General features: G+C 37.0%; 1 protein-coding gene across 3 annotated transcripts in view; it reads left to right on the top strand.

Moving 5' to 3' along the window:
• The window catches only part of LOC122817284 (medium-chain acyl-CoA ligase ACSF2, mitochondrial-like), a 1357975-nt gene that overhangs the window by 529264 nt on the left and 807209 nt on the right, over positions 1-21502 (top strand). For all 3 annotated transcript variants that reach the window (XM_044090508.1, XM_044090507.1, XM_044090509.1), the window contains exon 5: positions 19686-19804. In XM_044090508.1, coding sequence (XP_043946443.1) covers positions 19686-19804 — 119 coding nt within the window. The remainder of the gene's footprint in view (positions 1-19685; positions 19805-21502) is intronic.

Below are 21502 nucleotides of genomic sequence, written 5' to 3'. Positions count from 1 at the left end.
TTTCAAAGTTGAGGTTAGTTGTAACTCTAGGAATCTAGTGTATGTTGGACAGTGTAATCTTTGTAAAAAAATGTTATGTTGGTGAAACCAATAGATCTCTCCTTGAGTGCATGAGAGTGCATATGAGAGTTGGAAGGCTGTGAAATGAAAATAATTATTTAGCCAAATATGTTACAGAAGAGGGTGAAGAACATATTTTTAAGTTTTTGAGAAAATATTAGAGAATGGTAGAATGGGTGATATTTCTAATAAAACTGAGAATATGGAACTTTATTGGATTTTACATTTGCAAGCTGATAAATTCTAGGGTTTAAACGATAGGGTCTTTTAAGCCATGCCTTGAAACAAGGGAGTTTATGTAAATGAGCTTAAAGCAATTTTTAATTAAGCCTTGTGCATGTGATTTTTTTTCTTCTATTTTTATTGTTTCTGTTCATGATTTAATAGTATTTATTTGATTGATGCTTATTGTTTTTTATGGTCTGAAGAAGCAGATTTTATCTGTGAAAGCACTTCCCCGTGTTTTATATTTGTAATGTGCTACTACAGTAAATACCACTGCCTTTTTACAGTGTATTATTTTTTCTGATATCAGTATCAATTCATATTGATTACATGGTCACATAAATCTTATCTCATACACATGGTTGTAATGCTGTGATATACACAACCAATATATATATATATATATATATATATATATATATATATATATATATATATATATATATATATATATATATCACATGTTTTGATGCAATTGCAACCTTGTGGAATTCATTGTATGTGCAGTTGTGTTGCTACACCCAAGGATTATTGAGGTGGTCAGCACCACCACTGTGTGACTATTACTATTTGTGTCAGGAAATATTGTGCATGTGCTACAAACAACTGATCTCTAATATGTGCCAATATGACAGCAGGCCACTCAAACACAACTTGCCCGTGAAACACATATAGGCATATGTGTGATATAAGTATGTGACAATGGTACAGTTGTACAACTATGTGCATATCAACAGTGTGTGGAATATGTTGAAAGACCAAGGCTGTATGGACGTCTTGTCACAAATTATTTATTCCAATATATATGAATTGTTAAGTGGAATATACAACTATGTGCAGATCTGTGTGTGGCTATCAACAGAAATATCAACCTAGAGGACATAGACAATCTGCTAGCTGACAGTTTCTCTCACATGAAACCAATAAACCAGAACGGACAAACTTCCACCAGGCCAAATCAGACAATGAAAATTAGCACTTTCATTCACTTTATTAACATGAACTTCGTGAAGAAGTTCACGTTAATAAAGTGAATGAAAATGCTAATTTTCATTGTCTGATTTGGCCTGGTGGAAGTTTGTCCATTCTGGTTTATTGGTTTCATTGTTATATCAAAGTTTTCAGTTTCTCTCACATGTCACCACCTTGTCGACACTGGCCATCAGCCAAAGTATACATGCAAACATTATTTAGTTTTTATTCTCAGCAGAGGAGGCCATCTGTGCACTCTCTACTGCTAATAAAACAGAAGCAATGGGCCTTGACAACATCACAGGTTGGTTATAGCATGACTTAAAACCTGACTTACCAAACACAGTTTGATCTGTACATCATTACAGATTCCAGATAGCCGATCTTCCCACAGAAGGGTGTACAGAAACATGCATCCTCCTAACTCAGAGAGACCATCACCTGATGCATGGAGTTATAGACCCACCCGGACTCTCCTCATCTGTGAGGTAGGGCAAAGAATCATCATGGAACTTCTCTAAAAGGGCACAGGTAATATCCCGACTATCTACTAACCCATGTTTGATTTGTTCAGGCTACATCATGTCTGTTGCATCTGTTCACTTCTTCAAGAGGGTTACCAAGGGCATGCCTGATGACAACACTAGCATCCTGTGTAATTTGACCTGGTAAAGCAATTGGCACAAATCAAATATCAGGTATTACAGAAAAACTGTCAGAAATGGCCATAAACACGTGTCACCAAGTGCATAGAAAACTGGAATACATAGTTGACAGAGAAATATGTTGCAGTGTGTAACGTCACCTCTATCTAGAGCCTGGTGACAAGGTCTGTACCTCAGGGCTGTGTAGTAGGCCCTTTCCAGTCCATTAACAAATGCCAGACATCAAAACAGACTTAGACACCCTTTCTCCAACCAGCTTTGTGGAGGACTGCAAATTATGAACAATCACTGAATCCAAGTATGGTATTGGTATAAAGCATACAGCATCAACATACACAAAGGACTGATGCCACAGCCATGAGAACACAACAGATGAAGGAATCTCATGGGGAGGTTATTTCCATTATGAATAAACATACACAAGATAATTGCAATATGGGCAACACACCTCTATGAGTAGACCAAGTGGTATGCACACTGATCAACTAGCCAGGATTGCTCATTATTTCTAATAAAGGTGTAACAGTGTCCCTCTGATCACCTCTGGCAGATGTTACATTTTGAGGGAAGTGTGCTTGATTCCTATCAGAGACTGCAGAGACTGAAAAATCATAACAGCTGTATAAGTGTGTTCTTGCAGAACCATCTTTGATTATTCACAATCATATATGTTATGTGGAGTACTTGGGATTACTGGTGGTATTATTCTGATATTGTCCCTGATTGTGTGTGCTTCTGTCTGCTGTTGTCCATGAGCCTGTTACTATGCATCCTACTTGGTTGAAACCTATTCTGACATTACATTCATATTCAGGCAACTCATTTTGTACAGCTTCATAATATGCACATAATCCCTATTGTATATACCATCTCTGTTGTTCATGTCAGCATGCTTATATCACAAAGTATCCACTCCATTGATATGTCACCTTGCGTGACAGTTACATAACTGTGCAGTATGTATTGTATCATGCCAATATGTGATTACTGTTCATGCTACAACTGTCTTCATTGACATGCCTTCATCTTCTGTACATTACCATGTTTCACCTGTCTCCTTCCCCTGTGTTCATTCCTACAATTCATCTGCTTGTCCCTTTTCAATATGCACACTTCCCCTGGCTATTTATTTATAATGCAGTCTATGTACACTTACTGATCATTTACACAACTTTTATTCAGTGTGCCTGACACAGGTTTCCACAATACTTTGCACTGTATACACTTTCATGTAATTTGTTTAAGCTATATACATTGCTTTATTAATAGCCCTGGTAATCATTGTGGCATTCCATGCAATTCTGCAGACCTAGTTTGCCCATAGGTAAACAGATTTACATGACTGCTGCTGTCTGTGTTGCTATGCACAGTTTCCAGCCATGAAACCGTGCTTGTTTACATTTAAAAACAGTGAATGACATGCATATGCAATTAGTGCTGCTGCTCACTGTACAGACATGTAAACTCCATGTAGGTTTCACACTAAGCCTACAAAGAGTTTATTGAATCCCCAGGATGCTGTTTAAGTGAATGGGTGAGATCTCTGCTTATACAGACTGGGAGATGGTCACCAAGACAGTCAGACATTGTACATGAGGTGGTGTATTTGCTAGGGTCTGATGCTAGGATCCAGTCTAATAGGGAATTTGATGTCTTGCTATAACGTGTGGGACTATTAATTAGTTGTGAAATCAAATACATTCATGCTAAATGTAGGGGAGTTAGAATTTATGTCCAAGCAATTTCCATTTATATCACCTAGCTGCATTGTCACCATGAGAGATATGAGATGTGAAGAACAAGGGTTCCTATTAGATGACCGAAGACACACTCTTTTGAATGCGTCTTGGTCGAACTTGAAAAGACGAAAAGGCAAAATGATGAAGCGGCATATAAGCAAATTCTTTCCCTGAGAAACAAATTGCTTGGCCGCATCTGTTACTTTGCCGTTTTTGTCACTGTAGTGCGATCTCGGAGTTGGTATATTTAAGGAGGCAGGTGTGGGGGCAAAGCCCCCACTTTATGTTATGTTTTAAGTGTGTGTTTTTTTTTTTTTTGGAACAGCGATTTTCTTCCCTTGGGTAAAAAAATCGCTGTTCTAAGCATTCGAGTTTGCAAGCTTTCACTTACATGGGGTCGATAAATCATCATTTGCTTTCCTAAGCGTTCGATGATTTAATATAGACCCAAGAACAGTGATACATATCTGTTTATAATTGTCTAATTTCAAGAAAGTAATAAGAAGCTCAGCTGAACTGAATTTTGGTATTGGTTTGCTGTAAGGGAAATGTGGTAGCTGTTTTGAAATATTAAAGTAACACTACAACCTTTCCTCTTTATACAGTCATTATGGATGATGTTATAGATAGGTGATGTAATTTCAGTGTTGTTTATGCTGGGTTTAAGCCAAGTTTCAGTTACAGAGGACTATCAGGCTTATGTTAGGTATTCCAGACATGTAGTTCAGCAATTTTATTTCTTATGCTTCTAACATTTATGGCAGCAAGTTAGACTACCTGGGTTGGAGGGTGACCATTGTAGAGTAAGAGAAGTATGTGGAAGAGAACTTTTTTTTACTCACATGTTTTTTATTTTCAATCAACAATTTATAAATCACTCACATAATATTTTATCTATATATATATATATATATATATATATATATATATATATATATATATATATATATATATATATTTGTGTCTTTTGGCTTTTCCTGGTTAGGGGTCGCCACAATATATATATATATATATATATATATATATATATCACTTTGAATAACTATGCACAATATTTACATTCAGCCTGATATAAGTAAATGAAATCAGACAATTTATAAACATAGTTAATAAATTCAAATATACATATATCAGAGAGAGAGAATGGATCCAATTGCATAGTGTCAACCAATTGCAAAACTTTTCTCCAAGGGTTATTAACTAATGGCTTAGGGTAAGTTCTGAGTTCTTTGATTTTAATCTCCATCAATGCCATCTTCTTCAACAGAGATATAAAAAGTCTTCCATATTAGGAGCTGTTTTGGAATTCCATCTTCTTGTTATGCATTTCCTGGCAATTGATAATATTGTCCGTAGCAAATACAAATTTATTTTATTCAATTGGGGACCTTCAGTTACATTTAATAGTATTAGAGCTTTAGATAAAACAAGGAATTCTGTAAATATAGCCTGCAAGAAATTATTAATATTACTCCAAATATTTTTTTATCAGTACAGTCATAAAAGATATGATACCAGTCAGCTTTAGATATTTGCTGACATCTCCAACACAGCCCATTTCTGGGGGAACTAATTTTAAAAATTTTATCAGGCGTTAAAAAAAGCCCTATGTAAAAAAATTTCAATTGAATATTCTTCAGTATTGTGAACTGGATGTGAGCTTAACAGAAAGTATAAGATTTGATTTGTTTTCTGATGCTAAATATATCGAATAACCTTTGGTGAGATGTTGCCGATAGGTTGGTTTGGGTGTTGTTTTATAGGTTATTATCTCTCTATATAAATTTGAAATGGCATTCTTCATATTATGATTATTGTAAATGATTCCAAACAGCCTATTTATGAATATAGGAATATTGTTATTAGAAGAATTATTAATTATTCTACACAGATCCTGAGAATATGTTGAAATGTTCTGAAGTATTAACTAGTCTTGAGATGTTATTTCATAGCATGTCTTTATATATTGAATATCCAAGACCTTTAAATCTCTCATACATTGTTACCAACAAATAAAATCCCTGTATTCCCAATATATAAGGACTTCTCTATGTAGCCTATCAGGAAAGTTATTTGTAATGATAAAAGGAATTAGTAGATCAAACCAAAGTTTTATATCCATATTTACATTAACAAGCGTTCTGAAAACATTAAAAAGATGATTTATCAAATTTAATTTAGTAGGTTTTGTTATATTATATTATATTGCATATTAATGCCTAGTAAGTACCATATTTTATTAATTTTGTCTGTTAACAATAATTTTTTTGATAAGGTATTTTCATTTGTTAGTATTATAGAATGCATCAATTTCCAATTAGAGAAGTAATTGGGATTTGGCCATTCTATGGAAGAGAACTTTCTTGATGTTAGGCTCATAGGTTAGTACTAGGCAAACTGCCCTTGTGGGCCATTTTTTAAGCCCATCCAATTACCCCATGTGAGAATCAAACCCTGCACCTTATGTCTGTAAGGTAAGCACCTTAACCATTATGTCAACCTCCGGACCAGGATTAGGGTGAATGTCTCCTTCTAGAAGGATTTTAGTACATTGGGGAGTTAATGATAATTGTTTTTTGGAGAATATTTTCCTCTTCATTTTGTTTAGGTTTGAGTTGAAATGGAGTTAATCGGTGTATATTTGGATTAAAGATAATGTGCATCATTAAATATGTCTGATCACTTTATAGCCAGTACAAAGCAATTAACAAACAGGCACAAAGTAGAACAGGTTTTCTTTCATTTCCTGAATGCAAAAACCTGGCAGCTAGGAAGTCTAAGTAAATGGGATATACAGAGCATAACTCTCAACCTGGAAACATCAAAAATCTGGACAAAGGCCTGAGAAAAGTAGGTAAAACAGGCCAAAAACTGGGTGCTGATTAACATACAATTTGCATACATAGTTATGTAACCCTGCCCTCTCCAATGGGATTGTGGGATACCATCAACATGCTTTTTCTGCACAAGTTATGAACATCTAATTTCTGGCATGCCTTCCAAGGTTATGTAGTAGGCATCCCCTTACAGTCAGAATAAGACATTCATCATTTTTCTTACAAAATAATCTTGATATGTGTCCGCCTCCCATTTATAGTTACAACAGAGGCGTGTGACTTAAAATTACAAGTGAAAGTTCAAAGAACAGAAAGGCAATGCCAGAGCTAAAGTCCACCCCCCAAAAAAATCAACTACTGAAATGGTTGAAACAGTTCTCAAGCAAAACACTACAGAAACACACTAAAATAAAATAAACACAAGTAAACACACTAATATAAAAAGTGTTCCTACAGAGAGTTGATTCTTTGGGGAAAAAAGAAAAGACTGCGAGGTGTGAGTGACCTGAACAGTACGTAAAGCTGTCAGGAAAGCCAGTAAAGACTGCTGTGTTCAAAGCGCACTTCAATTTTCACTAGCATTTCACACTGCAGCTGCAGTTCCAACTTCTCACATGACAGCTTTATACCAATGTAAGCACCACAAACACTTTTCTATATTCAGCACCCCTACTTCACAAGTTTCCATTTCAGCACCAACGACTGCCAGATAGGGAGGAAGAGGTGACATGTGACTGCACTGCTCTAAAGAAAGCAAAAATGCACATGTGGTGGATGTATTCCAAATAAACAATTAATGTACCGTTAAATTATACTTGAATTATCTTGTAAATACATGTATGCTTTACCTAAGCAGTGAGAATATTGCTAAAAAGCAGGGGTGAAATCATGCTAGTTTGTGATGAGGATAAGCATGTGACTGCTCCCTGCTGCATTGGAATATTCCACTAAGATGTGAATCAGACACAAGCGTGAAGATTTGCTGTAGCTACAGAAAGACATAAGAAAATGTGAGCTATGTAACACTGTAGTGCAGTGCTTCTACCCCATACTTGTTAGAAAAGGGGTACCCTTTCACACAGACAATGGACATCATCCTTAATACATTTGCTGTTAATGCTAAACAAGTCTTTCTTTATATAGTTACAATAAAGTTTGCCTTGCTTGACTCTCGACTGTAGAACCAGGCAGTATCGAAAATCAATCTGCAAGGGTATGTGTAATATCACAAGCCCATGGTTTTCAGCTTATCCTGTGCCACGTTAACTATGCATACTCTGCAAGGAAGTTTCACTGGCAACTGATCATGGTACTGACATTTTGTTATGTGCATGTGTGCATTTTTATTTTTTATTTTTTTTTGGGGGGGGGGGTTCACAACAAATAATATTCCTGCAAAATATCTGTCACGTGTACATTATCTATGTAGTAAAAACTGTAAACTGGAGTCATATACCACACTATACAATTGTGTAGGATAAAATAAAAACATAATAATAAAACTGTAGTAAGTCAACTAACATGAGAAGTATAGCACTACAATATAAAAATAACATGTTAGGCAATCAACAAAATGCTTTCAGAAACTGTATCCACATTTTTGAGTCATGCTTTAATGCAAACTGCAACTTCCTTTCTTGCTGATTTTAGTCAACCAGTCTTTTCATTTCAATCCTGAACCAACATAGCATTAGCAGCTAGCAGCTTTTTTATTTAACAATTCTGTTACAGTGCAAAACTTCTTTGCCTAAATGTTATGGGGTCTGCTGTTAGAACCCATTTGTTCAATCCCATGTATCTATAACAATTAGCATTAGACAGAATTTAAATTACCAAAAAAAAAAAACCCTCAAAAATAAGTTAATATGAATCCACCACACTAGGCACAGGTTTTTAATGCATGCTGAATGCAAGACCCCCATGTGTGTGCCAGGCTTAGTGGCTAACACTAGTCCTGGGCTGCAGTGTATTTTGCACGTAAGTGGAGAAGTTGCAATATCAAGAGTGTTATCCCAACTGGTCTTTTTTTTTTTTTTTCATCTACTTAACGCTAACTCACCTGGCTGTTCCCTTAGTGCAATAACTGAGATGGTGTAATGTGCCATGTTGAAAAGGGTTTGGGGCTATGCTGCAACTCATGTCATTCATGGGTGGGCTGTGCCATGGCTGTAAACAATTGAACTTTGTTTTTTATTTTTTTAAACCTCCTGCCAAGTCTCCGAGTCCAACAGTCACTTAGGCACTGCATCACAAACCTGCACGTTGATAACATTGCGGGATATGCTGGGGGTGTGTGATTATGTCAGCTATAACTTAAAATTGTAAATAATCATAAAAAGATCAGGAATTGAAGGAGCCACTTGGGAATTCATGGCACCCCATTATTTTGCTCTCAAAACAGGTAAATACCAAGGAATTTGGTATGGTTGAGAGGTATGATACAGAGTAATCTATTGGTCAAGGAAAAGGCCAGTGGCCAGCTTAGTAAGTGTTCCTTAGATTGCAAAGTCTGTTTCTTTTTTTTGGAGTGGGGGGATGTTAAAGACACTTTCTAGCACATGATAGGCACACATTTGATTAGATGAAATCAGTACACAGCAAGGGCTTCCTCCCTCAGGTCAAATTATAGCCAGTAAAAAGCAATTAACAAATAGTCACAAAGTATAACAGTTCTTCTTTCATTTCCTAAGTGCAGAAGCTTGGCAGCTAGTGAGACTAAGTAACTGGCACATACTGTGTAATCTATTGGTCAAGAGAAAGGACAGTGGCCAACTTAATAAATGGACCTTAAAGTACAAGGACTACTGTTTTAGAGAAAGATTTTTCCCCATAGTGTGTTAATAGGTGCAGGGGTGGGGGTTAATGATGGAGCTCATTTTTAGCATCAGCAGAAGGGACTGCTCACTAACAGTTGTGGCATACTAATGTATGATGAGCTGTTGTAGCCGATCAAAAACACACTCACGCTATACTATTAATTTGGGATGTTTATATAAGCAGGTTATGGTTATGTGAAATAAGGGCAATCCTTGTAGTCGTTCTTGCTTTTGGGTAACTTTGACCTACATCCACCTCATTCTTTAAATCTCGGTTTGACTTTGAAAAGAATCCTCCCATATTCACTATTTGGTTGTAAGAATAGCACCCACTATTGTGGCTACAAGAGACTACTACAGATACAGTTCAACATTTTATGTACAGAGCTTTCTAGCTAGGAGAGAAGGAACCTGTCAATGGAGTTTAAAATTTTGTGGAGGAAAATGGTTCTCTGTCAAAACCTTCTTTATTTCTTACCAAGCTCACCTGTAGTTGGAGCCAACCAGCATCTGAGAGTTTGGGACAGCCAAGTTTTTGTGTTAATCTGAATACCACTAAACTGAAGGGCTGTGGATCAAAATTGCAGTCCCAAAATTTGGTAACATGGCTGTTTCTTCCTGCTTTATGTGTTATCAGGTGATGAATATGCTTCTGGAAATGCTTTGGTAGAACCTTGGCCACTTGCCATCCTGGAAACAACAACATGTTAATGATCTTATGTCAGGGGTTCAGAGGCCTGACAAAATTCTTTATAATAATATGCATTGAAGGTAAGTCACAGGTTCACGGACTTCACACAATTTTTTATGGCAATATGCTTCGGAGGTTGATTCACACAATGAGTTATGGCTCCATTAACAAATAAAAAGGCATATCTACCTCTCAGTTTGGCAGTAATATACAGAGAGTTAAGTGGGATTTCTCATGGTTCAAAGGTGTTTAGTGATTGTTTTTTTTTCTGCTTGTTCTCCTTGTGTACAACTGACAGCTTCATTGTGGACACTGGAAGTTTTCCTTTGTGCAGGTGGTTGCAACAAGGCTTAATGACCTGGAAACAGTTCATTCAGCATGCTTGACTGCTGCCCTTGAAGACCTACAACATATGTACACTCTGAAAATGAATGATCACTTTTAATATTTGCAGGTTTCCTCACTGATAGGGGCTAATGTAGAGATTAACCCAAATTTATATTTGTTGTTGCCTCCTCTGACAAAGCCTTTACAAAGGATAGGCCTAGGTCAAATAGCGCATGCTAAATACATCTGAATTATGTATGCCTTCTTATGAGACAATGCTTTAGATGCAGGGTGGGGCATTAACTAAAGAACTTCTATATTAAAAGATTTATGCCATGCCTCGAGAATTAGCTTGGAAATACATACTGTTCTTTTCTCAGCAGGTTACTTTGTCTCCAAACTGGAGGATTTGTGGTTAGAAATTACTTCACATGCTGTTTCTCACTCACTAGAATATGTGCTAAGTTATTCCTACAGTCTCCTATACAATGTTGAAGGCTTCAACAGCCTATTTTATTGTTTTAGGTTCATATATTCTGGGAGTATTCAGACATTTCAGGTCTCCTGAGAAGACTTTCAGCAAAGCTGTAGGTTGTGAAAGGATTTCACTTTTTTGTGCTTTGTAGCAGCTTTTCACATTTTTAAAGAGAAGTGTTCAACTCTTGGTGTTACTCCCTAACAAACATTTTTAAAAAGTGCGGTAAAAGAACTGGGAGTTGGAGGACCCTGTTGCAGATAACACCGACAGCAGCTTAGAAGGTTATTACACATAACTGGAAATAACCAGTCCCTCTATTATCATCAAAGTGGTGGGCTGGAGTGCCTCACGTTTATCATAATGTGGAAGAAAATGCAACTAGATAGGTGTTGGGCTGTACTACACAAAACTGAATTTGCATTTAGTGCTCAAATGTTATCAATGAACTTGTACAACAGAAGGCATTAAGTATATTTTTCTATGCCATACCTGTTGGCTTTTCCCCCTCTTAAAAGTATTGGTAAACTCAAAGCTAATAGGCAGTTCTGGTGGATATATTAGAACTCATAAAATGTGTTTAGTACTTGTATTTTTAATGAGTACATTTTATCAAATTGTAATTTTCATGAAAGCCTTGAACATATAATCATATGTTATATGTTCATATTATCATGCTTGATTTTATTTTGTTTATACAAAAATGTAACTAAACAGAATTATAAAAAAATAATTCTCCATTGCTGCCTAGAAGCTTTTCTATAAAGATTTTTGTTTCAAAGATTTTTTTGTGTGCTTGTTTCATTTCACTTACCATATCTGTACAATCCATTTCAGGTGGTCATCTGAATCATCCCAACACAGGTGTGACCTCTCCTCATATGGTCACCTCAGCTCCCTTCCAGAGATTTTTTTTTAATAGATGTCATTTTAGATCAAATAGTGTTTTTCTGTAGTGCAATGCATGTCTCTGATAGTATAATGATTCTGTTTGGAACAGCACTCTCCTCATAACATTTCTAACATTGTGCCAGGACAGCATGGATGACCAATCCTCTGATTTTATACTCTGTGCTCCGTCTTGGATTTAATTCTAGGCTTTGTGTCTTACATGACACATGCTGCAGCCAATCAGCATATTGATCATGCTGCTCCAACCTGCCTCTATGACCACTGCTGAATGGATGATTCAGATCATTTAGGTTCTGGGTCGTTTATTTATTTAATCCTTATGCTGGCTCCAAGCAACTTTCAAAGCAACAAAACTTAAGGAAGAAGGGGCAACTGCAGTAGATTCCAACTAATGCCATCAGGACGTGACAACCAATCAATGCATCCTACATGAGAATTCAGATTTACAGGTTATTAAACTGTAACAACCATAACAACACTAAATCAGGAAGGCAGCTTCACAGAAATGTATACAATATGTGAAGTCTTCTATTGGCTGTTCTTGGAAAAAAAAAAGAAATTATATGGAGCACAAAAGTCAACTGCACTGAAATAGAACTGCCTGAAAAAAATTGCCCAACCCCTTCCCTTGCACATCATTAATAATTACACTGAACTCTGCCACGATTGATTGCACATGAGCACATAAACCCCCTTGTACCCTTACGTAACTATCACAGGCTGGATCCAACTCCAAATGAGACAGAGCGGGACAGCCAGCAGATATGTATAAATATTAGAAAATGTAAGCTGGTGTCTGATCTGCAATAAGAACTCAGTGAGTCAAAAGCAAAGGCAAGCACACCGGGGAAAGATTTTGTTACTGCTGCATGAGAATGCATATTTCCCTGCTGTAAAGAACATTTCTTAATTTTATCTGCAGACTTTTTGCTCAGTGATCTCTAGCTGAAAAGGTATGAAATTAAATAGATTTACTACCTGGATGATGGAAAAAGTCTTGCAAGGCAAGGGCTGAACACTACAGATAAGGTAGAAGAAGATACTCCGTTACAAAAATATTGGCTTATAGGAGCTCCACTGAGTTCATCACTATTACTAAAATCACAAAGGGAAAGGAGAGACAGGTACATATCCCAGAGACTACCCCATCTCTGGAACAGGCTCCCCATCTGAAGCAGATTTCCTCCCTAAACCAATTCAAGTGTAACTTGGACAATTGGATGGGCAACAGGAAATGCATTCCCGGTTTGGCACCTATGTCTCTAATGGACAGTGGCAACCTGTAAATGTTTCATCTCTCAGGCCCCTGCTTGTAAATGTTTTATCTCCCAAGCCCCTGCTTACACTTATCAAGCATACAAAAACTTGTCAGAGATTTGGAATGCATGGTTAGGCTTAAAAAGGCCCTTGTGGTCCTTACCTAGTAAACACCTATGAACCTATGAAAGTAATGAAATGCAAAGCTAATCATTTAAGAACTTTTAAAATACTTCAGTATTTCAATGCTGAGAAGTGCAACATCTGACTGATACTGCTAAAGCAGAAGTATAAAGACATGATTTCCAGAGTACAAGATAGAGAGGCCAGAGACCAGCAGAAAGCTAAGAGGATATGAAGAGCAGTTTAGGAATGGTGGTGCTGCGGTAGCATTGTCGCCTCACAGTAAGACGTTCTCCCATTTGATTCTCAGCTAGAGCATCTTCTGTGTGGAGACATGCGTGAATGGGCGTACCTTCGTTGAAGGTTGTGCGTCAGAGCTGGCAACTCGGCACGTAAAAATCTACTGCCAATCATTAGCGGACCAGAGTTCCCCTGTGGTGACCCCTAACCAGGAAAAGCCGAAAGACACAACAATGCAAGCATTAAACAGGCATTACATTGGAAGCAAAGCTGTAATAGCAGTATGAAATGTGGAAGCAGTCTGAAGAGCTGAAACAGCATACCAGACAACATCTGCCAGTTTAACTTTTCATGTGAACAAGTTAAGTAAGGATCGTTCATTTATATAAGGAGGTTTCATAGTCTGAGGCTAGGGATATATGTAAGCAGACAGTATCTGGAAATAAAATCAGTTTTCCTTTGTAGCATCTTCATTAGTCACAGTGTCAGTTCATTGTTTTCCATCTTGTAATCTGATTTAAATATTTTTAACCCACATACTTCATGAAACATTGTTATGGAATGCTTCTATTGAAACTTGATTTTCCTTTAAATTTATGTCCATTGTGGGTGGCGTTTGACCCATTCTTGTAATAAATAAATTGTCTAATTTGGGCAAGAATGGTTTGTTATACTTTAATATTTTCCTTTATAGGTGGTAACTTGAAGCTTCAACGGAGAAAGGGAAGTCTAAGAAAATTGATCCACAGCTGTGACATTAAATCTGGATTTATTAACTCTATGTGAAAGAAATCTCGCAGAAAAAACATATTCAATGAAAATGCACAAAATTACAAGCAGAAACAATTTTAACATACCCCTAACCCTAATCTTAACTATAAACATTAATTCTCATTTTAACACAAATCAAAACTGCAAGGAAAAACTCTAGCTTGACTGACTTTTTCTTGTAGTTTTTACTGAATGGTTTGCCTGTGTGACCTTTTTACCCTTTGGTTTGGATTTTTAAACAGATCCCCACTCTAAAACATATTAGTCAAAGGCATTTAACAACTTTTCTTTCAGTTTGACTTTAAACCAAAATTCAACCAGTATCAATGAAATGTGTTTGAATAAGTATCCTCAGTCAACTCATCTCAGACATTAACAGATTTACTGTATCAGAAATTTAACGGCTCCAGTTTTACTGACTGTGGTGTACAAATTCTTTCTTACAAATATGCACAATGACAGAGCCATAATTGATTAATATGAGTGTTCTAAGACTGTCGTCCAAGATTATTGATAACTGCCAAAGTTATGCATGTGTAATTCAGTTTGGCAACATCTTCTTTTGACTCCACTCATGATATTTTGGGTACAAATTTCAACATAACACACATGCACTGTGCTTTTGCTTGTACTGCTGCCACAGAGTTTGATCAGGAAAGGTGAACTGTCACAGCTGTGAGATTACAGCATGGCTGGTGTAAAACCACCTAGGACAGCACTGCATGAGGACAATGTTGTCTTTAAGATGATGGTACCACAACACTATTATACTGAAAATGTCATAAAAATGTTTGCAAGTAGCAATGTTAGTTGGTGCCAGGCCAGCTCTGTGGTGCAGGTGGATGAAGGCCTGACTGTTACCTAGACATCCTGGGTTTGAATAGCTGTTCAGGTGATGGAAGAGTCGGACATGGAAGGATGGTAGTAAGGACAGTATGCAGGTCTACTCATCCTGACTGGAGAGAAACAAATTTTTGTTCAGGGCAGTCTGCTCCCATGTAAATGAAGGCTTGCATGTTACTAGGACTTGGTTATATATACTTGGTGATCTCATTCTGGTGATGGCATGTGTCATGTACAACTGCATGGAAGCATGCACACATGGGGGTGGGTAGGCATAGGATAGCCTGCAGTCATATAAGTACATGTCAGCCACCAAGAGTGGAATAAGAGTCAAAAGAAACACACTCACTGCCATGATGCTGGTGTGGGCACAGATACCACCATGGTGATCTGTTTGATCCCCCCCAGCCCACTGCCTCCCCCCCATTACTGGGAAATAGATGAACAAACCACAGTAAAAGAAAGAGGATGTTTGCTATTTTAGTAAATGAAAAGCACTTCAAAATAAATACAGATTTCTGATATTTGGACTGCCAATATTTCTTCTTTTACGGGGAAATACCCAGGATGGGAAATTAGTGATCTGGGATGATAGGGGAGACTTGATGGTCATCAGGGAAAATAATTTAGAAAAACATTGCAAGAATGTCCCCATATGTGTACCTTGCTCCCCACACCTTCTGAATGCCTGATTACTGACTCCATCATTGCACAAACACAAACAAAGGAGAAATCACCTAAATGAAAGGAGTCACTGTTGATACACACTTAGAAACCACACAGGCAGTGATTTTCTTAGGAAAATAGTGATTACAGAGTTGAAGTTCATGGAGCTGTACACAGCAAATTAAATCCTCACCCAGTTTGCACAGGACAGCCAATAATCACCATTTAATTTCCTGCATCCTGGTCACTTGCACTTGAGGTAATACCTGAACTATGCACGATGGCTTACTTTCAGTTTACTGTCACTTGCATGCTGTCATTTAGTGGCATACCTCTCAACTTTTTAGAGCAAGAAACCTGGACAAAGCCATAAATAATGGGTGGACAAAGGCCCAAAAGCAGGGATATTTTTTTAAATATTGCTCTTATAAACTTAAGAAGTTACTAGAATAACAGGTTTTGCATTAGCATGATTTTTCCAAAGGGTATAAAGTCTGATACTTATATGTTCATGACACAAACTACAAAATAATCCAAAATACTGCTACAGGTCCAGAAAGCAACGGCATTCAACAGAAGAGCCAGTCAGTCCTTCAGTAAACTTTATTTAAATAAAAATAGGCACTTTTGTTCACTTAAACCATATGTGAACTTCTTCAGGCTCTTCACCCACAACAGCTCTGTTTAAAAAGAGTCCAGTACAAGGATGCAATCATTACACCACTTCCTCAAGTGTCTTAAAGGTCCAGCATCCCTTTTCTTTGAAACATTTTTTTAAAGACATTTTAAATATAAAACAAGACAAGTACAAAACCAAACTACCTTATTACTTAAATAACTCATTTTAACCCAAAAGGTAGTTAACACTTATATTACCTATCTAGTCAAAGCTTTTAATACTAAAATAAGTTCCATACTACAGCAGTCTCTCAATCCAGGATAGAAACGGGTATTAAAAATTAGTTGCCATACTAACTCTTTCTTTTGCAAATAAAGTTCCCAAGGCCCTCCCCTCACCTTTATTGGGACATGATCAATGACCAAATATTTAAAAATATTATACTCATTTATATTCACATATTTAGCTAAGGTGTTAGATAAATTCATTTTTAATACTATATTCATGTTCATAGATACAGTCTCTACGTTTCCACTCAGTTTTTCCAACATAAAAAAAGGGACACTTCTGACACTGTGCTAAACAGACAACTTGTTTAGATTCACAGTTAAAAATACCCTTAATATGGTAGGTATCATCCCTTACCTGAAATGAACTTACAATATGAGCAGACTCCACATTTTGTCATACCAGACCTTCCTCTTAGTGAACCATTTTTTTTCTGTTCCTAAAAAGCTTCCAAGTTCTAGCCCCTCTGATATACTAATGGAGGAATCTCCTGGATTTTATCATGTATTTTCACATCATCATATAACAGTGTCCAATTCTTATTAAAAATGGACCTCAGGACCTGGCTATTGGTATTAAAGGTGGTCACAAGACTCGTGCCAAATTCTTTTGATGTACTCGCCTCAGAGGGTTCAAAATTGGGAGTCCCTATGGCAGTTTCCTCATCTTGAAGTTGCTTTCCTTCCTTAAAGAGGATAGGCTTAAAGTAACTAATCAATCTTTTTGACATCACTTCCTCCACCAAATCCTGAACCAGCGATTCCGGCTAGCCTCTTCTGAGAAGTATCATACAAAAGTTAACACATTCTTGATGGAATTCAGAATCCAACGAAATCATTCTGGCTGCCTGGATTAGTTGCCCTTTCACTACAGATCTCTTCTGGTGAAAAGGGTGGGAGCTGGTAAAGTGTAGAAAAGTGTTAAAATACATGCTTTTTTTTATAGATTTTAGAAGTATGTTTCTGCCCTTCATTGTCCTTTTCTAATAAAACATCCAAACAGAAAAGTCTTTCAAAACGATGTTCAGATGTAAATTTCAAGAAGGGGGTAGTGCTGTTAATGTATTGAACAAACTGATGGATACCTCCCTCGTCTCCTTTCCATATGATAAATATACCATCCTAAAAATGGATGTAAGTTTTAATATTCATCCTGATGGAAGGAATGTCCATCACAAATCTATGCTCCCACACAGCCATGACAATATTGACAAAGATATCCCCACAAGGGGAACTCTTCACCACCCCTGACTTCTGTAGGAAATATTTACCACAGAAATAAATGTCGTTTTTGTGTAAAACCAACTTGATCAGTTCCTCATAAGATTAACCTGTTCTTGTGGAAGGCCCTTGTCTAGAAGGAAGTCAGCCACCCATTCTATTCCTGTATCTTGAGGAATCACAGAGTATAAGTCCTTCACATCAGTTGTGAGCAGAAAATTATTTGCATCAAAAACCACCATATTAATGATTTCCAGGAAGGACCAAGAATCTTTAGAAATTTGTGACTCTGCAGATAGGAGGGGTTTCAATTTAATGTCAAAAAACTTAGCACGTGCATATGTAATCGAATTCCTTTCATCGACGATGGGTTTCATCGATGGATTATTCAAATCTTTATGAATCTTGGGAACTCCAAATATAATTGAAGTAATTGAAAATATCCATTTCAACTCTGCCTTCTATAAACATGTCCTCTAGGGTACTTCTTATGTTGCGATAAGCTCCATCCAACTGGTTAAATGTCACTTCCTCATATGTGTCAGTGTTCAAAATTTTGTACATTTATTCATTATAATCATGACAGTCTGAAATTACCAATCTACCCTCCTTATCAAGTTTCATCACCCTTATATTTTGACACCTCAAATATTCCAGAATGGAATATTTTTCTTCATTCATATTGTTTTCTTCCTTTCTTCTAGCACTCAACATTGTTCTTGTATCAAGATCACAAATATTTTCAAATAGTCGAAGTGTTGGATGCAGGGGATGGGTTGTAAGTACTGGTTAAGTTCAAGTCCTGTTGACTGCTGAAGTTCGCTCCAAATAATATCTTCAAATTCAACTTCTTCAGGAAAATTTTAACAACTATCAACATGCTACCCAAGTTAGCCCTTGAAGAAGGGACAGATGTCAACCCTTTACTTAAAAAGTTAGCCACCTTTTGGTCCAGTGGGGTATTGGAAAAATTCTAAATCTTAAAATCACCATCTTCATTCATAACAACTTTATAAGGTATAAACAATTCATCTCATTACTCTTACTGATGTCTACTTCCTCGTCCTGCATATTCAAGTTTTCTCATAGGATCCCCGCTAATAGTACCTGTTGTGATTGGTACGTGGAAAATTCCTCCCTCTCCACTGATTCTGTAATGGGGGATTGCAAAAAAACCTGATTGTTATTTGTTTGCCCCCGTCCATTATTTCTTTGTCTAATTCCCTCAGAATGCCTTAGTATAGGGGACTTCCCATTGAAACCTCTTCCGGTTTACACTGAGCAAGCAGTAGGGAAACCAATAATCACCATTTAGTTTCCTGCATCCTGGTCACTTCTGCTTGAGGTATTACCTGAACTATGCACAATGGCGTACTTTCAGTTTACTGTCACTTGCATGCAGTCATTTAGTGGCATAGCTCTCAACTTTTTAGAGCAAGAAACCTGGACAAAGCCATAAACAATGGATGGACAAAGGCCCGAAAATAGAGATAATTTTTAAATATTGCTCTTATAAACTTAGGAAGTTACTAGAATAACAGGTTTTGCATTAGCATGACTTTTCCAAAGGGTATGAAGTCTGATAGTTAGATGGGTGTCATTATTTTTTGACTTCAGTCCTTAATGATTTGCCAGAAAAAAACAAAGATTTTGTGAGGAACTGACCAAAAACGTGAGGAAATAATCTGGGCATTCTGTCAAAATCTGTTCAGTTGAGTGGTATGCAGTGCTGACAAGCATTATATTTTGCATCATGAGAAGTGAAACCACAGCCACCACCATTATACAGACCTTATCTAAAACATTTATAATACTGTAAAGAATTATTAACTTTATTTAATCTCTTCACATCTACATATATTTGTAATTACTAGTTTCACAATTTACTCAGCCTCTATATAAACCAACATTCATCACTGCCATGTTTTTTTTTTCCCAGGTTGGATGCAAAGCCCTGGTATTTCCATCTCAGTTTAAAACCCAGAAGTACTATGAGCTGCTACTGAAGGCCTGCCCAGAGGTGGAGACTTCCAGTCCAGGAAGCATTAAGAGTGCAAAGTAAGAGTGACTCACAGAACCACTACACACTAACACTGTATATGTAATGCTACTCCATTCTCACTTTGTTTGTAATGCTAATGTTACCTGACTATTTTCAGTATACTGAAAACCATATGGTCGAGACCATATGACCGATGTTTTGCAACCTCGAAAAAAAAAGTAAAAACAAGAAAAAAATGAAATAAAAAAACTTACCATGACATTTTTGCAGGGGGGCAAGCCCTCCTGCACCTCCACACCCCCTGCTACTTAAATATACCAACTCAGAGATCGCACTACAGTGAGGAAAATGGCAAATTTCGAGTTCTGAGCTGTACAGCGATCTCAATACAAAGTGTTTAAGGTTGCAAAACTTTGGTCATATGGTCTCGACCATATGATCTATGACATTCTGCTACTCGAGCATCTGATAGGGACCCCTATTTTGTTGGTGTATAAGATATTGTGAATAGCTCTCATTGAGCTTTGTATGCAATGCTGCTAAATATTACCTGAGTATTTGTATGTTATATATGTGCTACTGTTATAATTTCTTGTAGAACTTTTCTCCCCAGACCTCCACTGAAAAGGGACTTGTTTGTCCAGTTGGACTTTCCCAGTAAACAAAGGGACTCAATGAATAAATAAATAAGTTTACTTCGAGACAAAAAGTAACCTCAGAGAGTGACAGACATTTAATGGGACAGTAAGCTTCCAATGGGTTTTGTCCACTGGTAGTTTCCCCTTTTTGTTGTACCTGTAACATTTATTGATAGTACTAATCCAGTTATAATATTTAGAAGTCATTCTGGAGGAGCCTATCTGAAGGCAGAGCTTGGAGATGGAGGTCTATAGGTTGCAAAGCCTCCTACCTTATAAACTTCCTTGTAAACTGGAGCAGCCTCCTGGCTTCATGCAGACGTTTGATACATTAGTGTAACCACAAATGTGATTATTATGCATCAAAGATGTAGTTAAACAATGAAGGTTGAAACTTTTTCTTATATTCTTGAAGCATTTGTGTTGGTAGAGCTTCCTCATTCTGCAGGAAGAATGTGGTGGAATTTGGCACTGACAAGCTTGCTACTTAAATGTACTAACACAACATCACTACATCTCTGAGAAAAGTGAAGTCTTTATCTTTAAACACAAAGCACACATTTGCAATTGGATATTATAGTGTTGATCACAAATGACATATAATTAAGCCTGGATATCTTGTCTACTACTTCAGGAAAATATGGATGTTAACTGAAAAAGGTGGCCATTTTTTTAACTACGAGAAAGTCTGGTTACCTTCCCCAAGATAAAAATGTTTTCCTGTGTGAGTGAAGTACAAGGATAACACTGCTGACTGTTCGATACCCACATGATGAAGCCCATCTGTGTGCATGTTTGCCTCATTTTTGGTAATTTGTTGCTGTTTTTCTGAATCTACCTACTGCTCATGGTGTTTGTGTGTGTGTTTAATTATTTCACTTACATCTGAATGTGTTTCTGTATATGCTACAGACTGCTGAATAACTTCAGAAACATTTGGGTCTCTCCACCATTTCTGCTCTCTGTACAACTTAAGAGAAAGTGAATCAGGCCACATGACCACAATACTGAAAAACTAACTTCTGCCACCTGACACAGTACTTGGTAGAACATAATACTCTATTTGCAACTCAAAGTGGCTAGCGTGCTGAAACATCTATTGCAAGGGTGTCTGGT

The sequence above is a fragment of the Protopterus annectens genome, chromosome 12.part0 (assembly GCF_019279795.1).
Source record: "Protopterus annectens isolate FY-2018-M chromosome 12.part0, PAN1.0, whole genome shotgun sequence".
NCBI lineage: Eukaryota > Metazoa > Chordata > Ceratodontiformes > Protopteridae > Protopterus > Protopterus annectens.
Note: the sequence above shows the minus strand (reverse complement) of the source record. Positions and strands in the feature narration are given on the sequence as shown.